The sequence below is a fragment of the Globicephala melas genome, chromosome 12 (genome assembly GCF_963455315.2).
Source record: "Globicephala melas chromosome 12, mGloMel1.2, whole genome shotgun sequence".
Lineage (NCBI taxonomy): Eukaryota > Metazoa > Chordata > Mammalia > Artiodactyla > Delphinidae > Globicephala > Globicephala melas.
Window position 1 is genome coordinate 82,206,913 of NC_083325.1, and position 12,779 is coordinate 82,219,691.

Below are 12,779 nucleotides of genomic sequence, written 5' to 3' on the forward strand. Positions count from 1 at the left end.
TTTTTTTTCCTTTTAAAAAATATTGTGAACATTTTCTTAGGTCATTGAAAATTCTCCTGTGTGAGCACTTATCAAGTGCTTGCCATGTGCCAGGCAGCATTTAAGTACTACACGTGTGCTAATGCAAAATCTTTGCAAAATCCCTATGGGTGTAGGTGCTATTGTCACCATTCTAGAGATAAGGAAACTGAGCCTCAGAGAGGTTAATTAAGTTGGCTAGTCAAATAATTAGGAAGTGTCAGAACCAGGATTTAAACTCAGGAAGTTTGGTTCTAGAGTCCTGTCCTCTGCCAACTCCCTAAAACATAATTTTCATCTTCTGCATAGTAATATGCTAATATAGAAAGAGCCATTGAGGTCATAGCATCTACCTCTATAATGATTAGGATCTTGCTTAATGTTTTTAGGCAAGAAGAGTAACACTGAGAAGCACAGAGTAGCAGAAAACTAAATCTTTATTTAAAAAGATGTACATGTCTTTTAGAAACATTAAGTAAAGGCAGAATTATTTTGCTTTCATTAAAATGGATGTAATATTGTGGAGTGTGGTAGAATTTTATACCCTGCAAATGAAACACCTGATTTTCAAGCATGAAATTGTTGACATTCAATTATATTAAGAGGAGAGATGAAAATATTAAATTGGAAATTTAAAAAATTATTAAGGCAGCGTCATTTACTGTAATTTTTATTAGCACTGTGTCATGTGTTTGTTATGCTCCTTTTGTTTGATTCATGATTATGTCCATTTTTCTGGCAATAGAAATGGAGAAAAAGCTCTTGGAGGAAAGAACTTTAAAACAGAAAGTAGAGAACTTGTTGCTGGAGGCTGAGAAAAGATGCTCTATATTGGACTGTGACCTCAAACAGTCACAGCAGAAAATAAACGAACTCCTCAAACAGAAAGATGTGCTAAATGAGGATGTAAGTGTGAAGTTTACTAATAAATAATAGTAAACGATTTAATGAATTAATAGTAAACTAGGTTTATTTATAAAGGTTCAGTGATGGTTTTATAATTTAAAATTTTTTCTTGTAAAATAATATTCCATAATCTTTCAATTTTACCGAATTTGGATGATATACTAAATGAATCATGATTAAAACTTTTTTAAAGACCACATTTTATTTTGAAAATATGTCATTATGGAAAATCCAAGAAATATTTTATTTTGAAGTGAATTAACTGTTTAAGGGGAAAAATCTATTTTACATCATCATATTTACTGCCAGCTTCATTGATAAGAAAGTCAAAATAATTTACTTACATACCAATAACACTATTTTTTAGGTTAGAAACTTGACATTAAAAATAGAGCAGGAAACTCAGAAGCGCTGCCTTACACAAAATGACTTGAAGATGCAAACACAGCAAGTTAACACACTAAAAATGTCAGAAAAGCAGTTGAAACAAGAGAATAATCATCTCCTAGAAATGAAAATGAGCTTGGAAAAACAGAATGCTGAACTTCGAAAGTAAGTTAATTGTTTGAGACAAAATTTATTAATATGCACAACTATCCACATGTAAATTATCTTAATTTTGATTTATCTCGGGATTTTCTTTTGACCCTTTTATTTTCTTGACCACATTTTCTCTTTCTTTCTGTTTTAAGTAATGTGTTAAGTGCCACTGTTGTCCTTCAAAAAGATTTTATTTGCTTCCCTGACAGTTTTTTTACTACTGCCACCTTATGATATAATATATAGAGTGTTGGTGTTGAAGAAGAAGAAAATATCTGGTATTTGTACTCCGTGCTCTTAGTATTTTTCCTCAGGACTGTCCCTCAAGCATAAGTGCTTTTTGTTTGTTTCTTTAGTTTCTGGGACTTGGAAATGTTTGACTGTTAAGCAAACACCATATAAATTTTTAAATCAGTTTTTAGGATACACTCTAGTGCTATATTTAATTTACTTAGAAAATAGAAAACATTGGTAAAATACTTTTAAAGTATACAGTAATATACTGTTAAAATTTACCCCATTCAGTCATTAGTAGTATAATTAGTTCTTCCCAATCATGACCAAAGGTCATATTGGATTCCAGTTATTTGATAGGAGGCAGAGTGAAAAGAAAATAAGCTTTGGAGCCAGACAGATCAAGGTGTGAATCCCATTTCCACTACTTACTAGCTGATCAACTTTGGGCAAAATATTTTAACCTCTCTGAACCTTTTGTCACACCTACAAAAGGGGGGCAGTAATAGCTTCCTTGTTAGGGATCTTGTAAAGCAGGGGTCCCCAACCCCCAGGCCACGGACTGGTACCGGTCTGCAGCCTGTTAGGAACCGGGCCGCACAGCAGGAGGTGAGCGGCAGGAGCGAGTGAGCGAAGCTTTGTCTGCCACTGCCCATCACCCCCCATCGCCCCCCATCGCTGGCATTACCGCCTGAACCATCCCCCCACCCCACCCTGGTCCGTGGAAAAATTGTCTTCCACGAAACCAGTTCCTGGTGGCAAAAAGGTTGGGGATCACTGTTGTAAAGGATAACAATGACTTATTTACAGCATCTAGCACACAGTAAATGGTAGGGACCATTATTACTACAACTGTTACTGTTACTATTACTAGTATGTCTACTATAGGACTATTACTTTGTTCCTATCACTTTTGCTAATTGCCTGCTTTTTACATACCTGTGACAGGTCAGCAAGATTGACACTACTTAGGAAAGGATGGTCAAATATTCAAATATTGACACCTCCTAGGAAAGGATGGTCAAAAAGAGTTTGTTCTTTTTGCTGATCTATTGCCTAGGTAAACCTAGATTCTTAAACTTCATGAGATTTTAACTTTTAAAAATTGGAACTAGAAACTTGAACAGTATTCAGGCATCTTTGTCCAATATTTTTTTGTTCTTGCTTTTTCCTTTGTGTGTTAGCTTTATTCTTCTCTCTCATTTTTTTATTTAACAGAAAACTTGGTCCTTCAAGAAGGACAAACTCTAGAGATATGTCTTATAGCTTCATTTATGTGGAGCGACCCTGATTTGGCTTTTCTGGATCTCTAAGTCCTGAGATGGAACTCATTTGCCTGGCTTTGGTCAAGAGCATAAACTGTGGATCCTCAGTTCTAGGGAACATAGTCTTTAAAACTATTTGACTGCACAGCTATTCTCCATAGTATTTATTCTAACAGCAATGTTTACATGAATACAAAGGCTAGTTAAATATCTAGATTGTGTTTCTTCTCCTGTTCTAATTACTCTTTGTTTATACCTAATTTATGATACTTAGTATATATGCCTATTATTTTCTTCATAAGTGCACTTGGATCTATTGTTTCTTAATCCCTCAGTTCCTAACCCCTCCTGGCCAAAGATACCCACATCTGCTGTCTTAATTACCTAACAGAGTATAAATTCATTGAATGGCAAAAACAAAAAAACAAAAAAAACCACTTATATTTTGCTATCTCCAACCCTTGATTAATTTCTTGCACATAAGACATTGTCAGTAAGTGTTGCATGAATGAATGCATATCTATCATGTGTAAGGCACTGATAACCACTATGGGAGATTCAAAGATGAGTCAGATGTATTTCCTACCCTTAAGCTTACTAGCGTTTTATCAGAAGTTATTCCTTAGGAAGAGGTAAGGCAAGTACATAAATAATTGGAATACAAAGTTAAATATATATATATGCAATGAGAATTTACATATGAAGTGCTATGTAGCCTTGCACTTGAAAATGGCCAACATAGACTTCTTTTCTTCCTTCCAAGATTCCAGTAAAACTCTAGTAGAGGAATTTTTTTAATGTGTAAACCCACATCATGTCATTCCAGTGGATTGGAGGACAGGAAATTACTTTAGTTAATGAGATAGTGGCAGGTGGGTGGAAACCTTCTGCCTAATGAAGTAGAGCAGCAGAAGCAACAGCCAGGAGTATATATGAAGTGGGATATAGGTGAAGAAGAAAAATGTTTCATTATTCAAAGCAAATACCTTGGAGGGCTGGAGTAAGATGTGATGTTATAAATGGAGCGACCTGCTGGTCATACTCTGCCACTACCCCTTGCAGAAATGTCTGTGTCAGGCATTGCCGCCACTAGGGTTCCTACAGAGCATTCCCTCTGCAGAAATGGGGCATACCCTCTGTGGGTAATTACAGCAGCTAGTATGGGGCCAGCAGCTCAGAGAAAAGCCTTTCTCATTCTGGCATTTAGTGGTCTTCCTGTTTATGACTGACTTCCTAAGCCTCTCATTTTAAACTGAAGTTTGCTATTTAGAAAACCCCTCCCCTGTACCCAGAGATTAAAATTTCTGATGCCTCCTGGTTACTCATCACTAGGCATTTGAGGAAAGCCTGGGGTTGGGGAGAGGTTAGGGATGGTAAGAGCTAAATTCTCACATCTGACAGCAGGGAATTGGTAAATAATTAAAATGTATGTCAAGAAATAAGCTGAGATGTGGCGGTAACCACCAAAAGAACAATACATAGAAATGAAACAAAGTGATTTTCTCTAGGGGAATAGGGTTAGCCCATGGATGGATATGGATAGGAGACTTAGAATTTTTTCTGTGCTAGTCTGTACTGTCTAATTGTAACCATGTGCATATTATGTGGTTACTTTCTGAAAAATATTTTTTCTTAAATACCTAATGAATGTTGAGCTTTAAAAGTTACATATAATGAATGGTAGCTCTTCAAGAAGATCATGATATTAAAATTACACTGGGGTTTGCTGCAAGGGGGCTTAGCTGGTGATGATGATTTTAAATTTTTAAAACTTGTTCTTTCATATGTTATTAATTAGTATCTTTCACATTTTCCGCTCAGAGAAATAAAAATCATGGTTCTTTAGTAATACACTCATCAATAATAAAATAGAGAATTTACACAATTAAGTGACATTGAGTGATAATTTCCTTTTTACCCAGAAGTTGAAGGGCCAAGTAAGTAAACAAAGTGACCAAATTATATTAAATGCAAATAAGGATGAAAGTTCTAAGTAATATTAAATTGAAGATGGTGTGATTAAATCATTTAATCTCTGAGTTTTTTCTTGCTATCTACATTTTTATTTTATTTTATTTTTTTGGCCCTGCAGCATGTGGGATCTTAGTTTCCCAACCAGTGATCAAACCCATGGCTCCTGCAGTGGGAGCGTGGAGTCTTAACCACTGGACCGCCGGGGAAGTCCAGCTGTACACATACATTTTTTAAATGTCTAAGTGGTAGTAAAATATTTTCTCACTATAAAATATTCAGAACTATATTAAAAGATAAAGCGAAAACAATATAAAGTCTCCTTTATGAATGCAGACATAGTTAATCTCTACAGAGGTAATATATCTTAACAGTCTGTTATTTGAAAAATCCTTCCACACCCTTTTCTGTGCCTGTACCTGTACATGTATACCATATTTATAGGGTTGAGTTTTTTGCAGATTTTATTTTGTGTTTTTTGTTTTTTTAATTGTATCATATGTTGTGTTGTTCTCCAACTTTACTTTTTTCCCCTTAGCTTTGACTTGGAATAACTGTAATATATATATTTTGTTAATAAGCCTAGACTTTAACTTATTTCAACCCAACCTCTTAAATGCATTGTTAGGCTCATTTTTTATTTAATTTTTTTCTTAATGAAGATTAAAATATGTACAGAAAAAGTAAACAAATGGTAAGTGTAGAACTCAGTAATTTTTACAAAGTGTTCAAATCTGTGCAGTTACCATTTACATTTAGATACAAAAACCTATACTCTTTACCTCTTTGCAGGCCCCCTCCCAGTCATTTCTTCACTCATTCTAAGATAATCAATTTTCAGGTGCTCTTTTAATTCTGCTACTTGGTTGGCATAAAGGGCTGATGACAAATGCATGCCTGAGAATATGTAATTTACTGTTATTGGTTTAATATAGCACTGTTTGGTCTCAGAATCCCTTTATACTCTTAAAAATTTTTGAGGATCCCAAAGAGTTATTGTTCATGTGAGTTATATCTAAAGTTATTTTTTGTGTTAGAAATTGAAACTGAGAAAATTTTAAAACACAGGAGCATACAAGCACACATTCCATTAGCTGTTGGAGTGATAAAATCATCATATGTCATACAGCCTCGAGAAAAGCCCATATACACTGAGATAATTAAAGTTTTAAAAATAACAATGATTCTTAGTATTATGAAAATAATTTTACCTCATGAATTCTCTGAAAGGGTCTCAGTACTCCCACGGGTTTCCTAGACCACATTTTAAGAGTTGCTGGCATAATATGTGTCTAACTTATTTAAACCTTTGATTCAATGTCCCCACAGAGAACGTCAAGATGCAGATGGGCAAATGAAAGAGCTCCAAGATCAGCTTGAGGCAGAGCAGTATTTCTCAGTAAGTTCCAGATGTGTTACTTTGAAAATTCTTGTATTTGTAGAATTTGTAAAAAATTTTTTGCTGCAAAACCAGGAGACTGATCTTGTCTTTAGAATAGATTCTGATAGCAAACCCCAGACAGAATTTTGTATGAATGTTTTGTACCACACACATACAAAAGGAACACCTGGGCAAGAGACTGTAGATAGTTTAACAGAAATCCATTGTCATTGCTAAAAACATGGTTCTAAGCACATATTCATACCCTATGAAGTTGATTAATAAAAGCATTGATTTTTGAGGAAGAATATATTTTCATAATGAAAGAAAGAAAATTGTCATTTTAACATTTGTACTTTTTTGAGATCAGTTTTAAAATATGAAGTAGTAACTGTCACCTCTGTTTCACTGATTTTAAGCCAACAAAATTTTCTTGTCTAAATTAGTAATTTTTTTTTTTGCCTCTTCATCCTATCAATCTGTGTCATTTAATGAGAAATCTCACTGTGATATCCAGTTGAAAATCACGCTTCTAAATTATTAGCTGAACTTTTATCAGTTAATTGGTTGATTACCAGAAAATAGAAAAGCTCTTTAAACTATTAATTTGCTCATGGGCTCAACATTACTGTTTTATGAGCATATTTGTATGTGCTCAACTGGACTTTTTGTCTGGATAGCTTTTGAATATAGAAATAATATTCATGATGATGATGATACATATTTCTATTATATTTTGCTATTTAGACCCTCTATAAAACACAGGTTAGGGAACTTAAAGAAGAATGTGAAGAAAAGACCAAACTTTGTAAAGAATTACAGCAGAAGAAACAGGAATTACAGGATGAAAGGTAAGGAAAAGATCCTTGTCTCTTTTGTTCATAGCCATGAACCCCACTCCTAGAACAGTGCCTGCTATACTCCAAATAAAACTTTGTTGATGAAGTGAATTAGACAAAAATTTGACTTTGTAGTAAAAAATTGAACATTAAAATTTTATCCCTCTAAAATGTAGGGACTCCTTGGCTGCTCAACTGGAGATTACCTTAACCAAAGCAGATTCTGAGCAACTGGCTCGCTCAATTGCTGAAGAACAATATTCTGATTTGGAAAAAGAGAAAATCATGAAAGAGCTGGAGATCAAAGAGATGATGGCTAGACACAAACAGGAACTCACTGAAAAAGATGCTACAATTGCGTCTGTAAGTAAAATGCTTGGTTCTTTTTTGGTTCTAATTAAATAACTGTATCATAAGTCTTCCTTAGAAATACTAAGAAAGTAACATAGATCTAAAATGAAAAAGTGTATATGCTGGCTGCAAAATATTTGACCTAGTGAACCATCAGCTTCTCAGTGTTTGGCAGAGAGAGGCTCAAAAGAAAACTACTTCCAATGGCTTCACCTGTTGGTAAATTCAGAGTTAAAGGACTAAAGTGAAAGGGAAATACCAAAAAGAAAACAGTTTTTTTTCCCTTGTTAAACCAGTCTTAGTTTAAAAGAACCTTAAAACTAATCATGCAGTTTAATCATGAAGATAGTCATATGTAGGTTGAAAAAATTGCAAGAAAAATTTCAAATAGAAGTAAAATATCAAGTAGTTGAGTTTGCCTTATCAATTATCCAGACCTATTAAAATGCTACAGTTATTTAAAAGTTTGGCACTAGAACAGGGATATTTAATCCTGTTCAGTGGAAATGAGTAGGGGGGCCAGAAGTAGATTCATCATACACATACAGGAGCTTGGCATACGGTATCAGTGGCAGTATACAAATCAATGGGAAAGGATACAGATTTAATAAATGGTTTTGGAATAACTATATTTTTATGTGGAAAGGAATAAAATTAGTTTCTTGTTATCATTTACCATATACAGTGGTAAATTCTAGCTATCTTAAGAACTTTAACTATGAAAAATAATAATTTTTAAATATTAGAATGGAATACAAAATTTACTTATACCAGAAGATAGCAAATAAATGACAGGGAAAAGATATCTGTAATGTATTTATTGAACAAGGGATTAGTATCTAGAATATAAGTGGAACTCCCACAATTCAATACGAAAAAGTTAAATAATCCAAAGGAAAAATTGGCCAAAAGAGAAAACCTAGAAATATGAGCAGATGTTTACTCATACAATCCAGAGAAAGTCCATAATAAGATAAATGTGCGAGAGAAATTCGGACACAATACTCCTAGCAGCATAGATGTTTGTAATAGCAAAAAATTCATATGTTATTTTAATAGATGAATGAATGGATAAATGAAACGTGGTAGAAGACAGAACTACTATATCAGTTAAAATGAATTAAGTAGGTCTTTATATATATCAACAGTTTAAATCTTAATATAATGTTGAGTGAAAGCAGTTACAGAAAAATAAATGCAGTATGATGCTATTTATGGACAGTTTAGAATCACATAAAACCGCATTATATTATTTCACGTATATGTAATAAAAGTATACAATCATGGTTGGGAAGGATGAACATATAATTCACAATAAAATATCCTTCAGGAAGGAAGAAGAGGAATAGGATTTGAAGTGAATACCAAAGAATGTCAACTTCTTTAGTAAAATTTTATTTTCTGTTTTAAAGCAATGTTTGGTAAGAAATTAAATTATGGTTTTAAAATTTATTCTGCATGATGGAATGCAGAGCTTTGTTATAGTATTTGCTTTTTTTAGTTTACTAAATTGTTCTTCATTTAAAATACTGCTAAGGATTTTTGAAAGAGGACAATTTTTTTTCTTCCTGGGGTGCATATGAAGTCGGTGTGGTTAGCAAATTTTCATCAAGGGTGAAGTTTGGTAAGGTAGGACAAAGGCAAGAAGTGTAGAGATAGATGTACTTAGAAAAACAAGAGTTTTAGCAACATTCTAGGATATTTTCATTTTGAAGTACTGCTTTAACACAACATTTTGTAAATTAGGATATGATTTTTGTTCTACTTTCATTTCTTAGCTCGAAGAAACTAATAGGACACTGACTAGTGATGTTGCCAATCTTGCAAATGAGAAAGAAGAATTAAATAATAAATGGAAAGATGCCCAAGAGCGTATGTACTAATAAGAACAATGTTTATTTTCAATATGCCTAATGCTTGTCAGTTGCTGAATTATCAGTATAATTTTTACATTTTTCTGTTTCAGAACTTTCACGGTTGAAGGATGAAGAGATAAGTGCTGCAGCTATTAAAGCACAGTTTGAGAAGCAACTGTTAACAGAGAGAACACTCAAAACTCAAGTGTGTATAATATGCTCTAAATATGATTTTGAAATTTTTCTTAGTTTACCTTTTTTACATTTTACTTCTAACATTACAGATTGGCTGTAGCAGTCATTGCTTGTATCAGTATTTGTGAACAGTCAGGATTATGTGATTTTTACCAGGTTGGGAGAAGCTAGATTTGATTAACATTGTTGAGTTCAGTGTTTATTAAAGTTTTTCTTAATTTTTCCATATGGAATCACAATCCATCCTAATTTTTTATTGTAATCTGATAAATTTTTCTGCTTTTAAGAAACGGTAGAGAATGACCATTTGCTGACAGCCTAAAAAAGGGTCACTCTGAAAAGACACCATGATTATTAACTATTCTTTTCTCAGCTCTCATGATTGTATATACAGCATGAATACTTGTGGGGTCCAAGATGCTCTGCTCTGTGGTTGGACACATGTTGTATTTTAGTGTGATGCCAGTGCAAAACTCTCTTCTAGGATAAAAGAAGATCTGCCTCGTAAAAGTCTCTCTTGGAACTAAAAACCCAAAGTGGTAGAAGGTGACATTAGAGTGAACCTATAAACATTTAAAATTACAGTTCTCAGAAAATATGAGAGTGAAAAAATAATAGAGTATTGGTTGGAAAAGGATGACGAGTCATGAAGAGGGTGTATTTTTAAATATAGAAAGTGTTTCTTTGTGGCCCTGTGTGTAGGGAAGGTTTTGTAACTTGCTGTTGGTGAATGACCAAGAAATCATCAGCATCATTTATTTTATTTATTTACATACTTATCTTTATGTTTTTAAGGCTGTGAATAAGTTGGCCGAGATCATGAATCGGAAAGAACCTGTCAAGCGTGGTAGTGACACAGATGTGCGGAGAAAAGAAAAGGAGAATAGAAAGCTACATATGGAGCTTAAATCTGAACGTGAAAAACTGACTCAGCAGATGATCAAGTATCAGAAAGAACTGAATGAAATGCAGGCTGTAAGAATACTTTTTGAAGACGTCTTTTTAAGAAGTAGAATTATTTTCATGTCTATATATTTTATAGCTTATGGAGCATTTCTATTAATAATTACAGTAGTCACCCCTTATGCAAGGGAGATATGTTCCAGCACCCCCAGTGGGTACCTGAAACCACAGATAGTACTGAACTCTATACGTATTATATTTTTTCCTATACTGTAAGGGGGTGGGTAGCATATACAGTGTGAATAAGCTGGACAAAGGGATGATTAACATCCCAGGCAAGCAGAGCCAAGCAATGTGAGATTTCATCACACTACTCAGAAATGGCATGTAATTTAAAATTTATGAATTGTTTATTTCCGGAATTTTCCATGTAATATTTTCAGACTGCAGTCGACCTTGGATAACTGAAACCACAGAAAGTGAAACCTTGGACTAGGAGAGACTACTGTATTATTGAACTAGGAAGCAAAATTGTAAGATGTATAACATCCAGTTAATTTAACATAATTTAATTTCTTGTAGCAAATAGCTGAAGAGAGTCAGATTCGAATTGAACTACAGATGACACTGGACAGTAAAGACAGTGACATTGAGCAGTTGCGGTCCCAGCTCCAGGCCTTGCATATTGGTCTGGATAGTTCCAGTATAGGCAGTGGACCAGGGGATGCTGAAGCAGATGATGGGTTTCCAGGTACAGATTTGTTTCCAGTCCTTATGTTTACTTTTGTCTTAAATTAAATCAATTGATTGTTTTAAGACATTGACTGACTTTGCTCTTGAGGAAAAATATTTGTCATTTCTTTAAGGGAAAACCTACTCCTTAGAGTGGAGGTTCCAATGACAATTTAAATTATTTTATTTATTTATTTTTCACAAAATTTTTTATTAAAAAATACAATTGTAAATTTCACATATTTAGTTATTTAAATTAACTCTTTATATATTGTACATAGCTCTCTTTTAAAGCTTTCATTTTATTTTTTCTTAACTTCTTTCTGCATTCTTACTTCCTTTTATGTTGGGTGTTCAGTTCATATCACTCAGTCACACACTATGGAATCCATGTCATTCACCTACCAACGTTCCTCTACTTCTCTCAATATTGCCACTAAGCCTTCCAGTTCTCATATGCTTCTTGACTCTGATTCTGACTCAGAAGAAGAATCTGTGCCTTACTTACCTATTTCATCGGAACCTAATGGTACAGGTGATATCCTGAAAGTCTTTCGCCTCTGGGTTTTTTTTTTCCACTACCCATAATTTTAGTCCTTTTGAAAAATTGTTGTAACATTAACTAATATTCACTAACTCTAACAAGTTGCTCAGTTAACAAGTCTCAGTTAAAAAGAAACTGCTGCATGAACAAAGAATTTGTTTTTTTAAGTATTTTCACATGGCATTGCTATTACAATTGATAGATTTATTTTTTCAGCTTACAAGAAATGGAGCAGTACTTTATATCATTTAAGAACATACGGTTTCACTGTCTGTTTCTTCCATTTTTAACCAAGAAGAAATTCTTTCTGAAGTTTCATATCAAGAATGACAGTACAGAAAAAGCACGTGTAGACTGTTTTAGAGGATGTGTTTAGGTTTTCCTTGCATCATCATTGTGCTGGGCCTTAAAAAAAGCATAAGACAATTTGACCTGATCCTTGTGCTGAAAAGATTTATAGTTTAAGTGAAGAAACCAGATGGAAAACCCATAAACTGTTATGTTTAACACAAAGTTAGTGTGAGTACAAAAAACGTTTAAAGTAAATGCCACAGGAAACTTGTGTATAAGCAGTTGAATGTAAAGTAAAATTTAATCTATTAGTTGAATTCAAAGTAAACTAGCTATATTTATTTACATTGTCGTCACATTTCCCAGGTATATATCAGTATAAATCATAGGTGATTATACTGAAGTTGTTTCAGATCTCAGCAATAAAATGATTTCAGTCTTAACGATATTGTTAGAGGTCATCTGATTAGTCCCTTGAATTGGCATAGGACCATGTCCAGACAGTTGAGAATATGGCTGTTTATAATGACAGCATTTCTGTTCATGGAGTCTGGAAGGTTATTGATGTGATAGAGAGAGTATAAGCCTTGGAATCAGAGACGTGTCCCCATGTGACCTTCTGTGGGGTTGTTGTGAGGGTTAAAGAAGATTTATATAAAGTGTCTAGCACAGTTCAGACACATATTAGATGTTAAGTGATAGGCACTTTTATTATTAGCGTAACCTCCAAAAATGCTTATTTCACTTATTTAT

The 12,779-nt window shown here is 33.7% G+C and overlaps 1 protein-coding gene across 1 annotated transcript in view; it reads left to right on the top strand.

Annotated features, from left to right (window-relative positions):
* Nucleotides 1–12,779, top strand: part of ROCK2 (Rho associated coiled-coil containing protein kinase 2) — a 134,242-nt gene that overhangs the window by 106,506 nt on the left and 14,957 nt on the right. Inside the window, exons 19-27 of the mRNA XM_030844582.2 lie at nt 764–924; nt 1,292–1,476; nt 6,264–6,333; nt 7,063–7,166; nt 7,331–7,517; nt 9,284–9,377; nt 9,472–9,566; nt 10,352–10,531; nt 11,042–11,210. Of these exons, the coding sequence (XP_030700442.1) occupies nt 764–924; nt 1,292–1,476; nt 6,264–6,333; nt 7,063–7,166; nt 7,331–7,517; nt 9,284–9,377; nt 9,472–9,566; nt 10,352–10,531; nt 11,042–11,210 (1,245 nt within the window). The remainder of the gene's footprint in view (nt 1–763; nt 925–1,291; nt 1,477–6,263; nt 6,334–7,062; nt 7,167–7,330; nt 7,518–9,283; nt 9,378–9,471; nt 9,567–10,351; nt 10,532–11,041; nt 11,211–12,779) is intronic.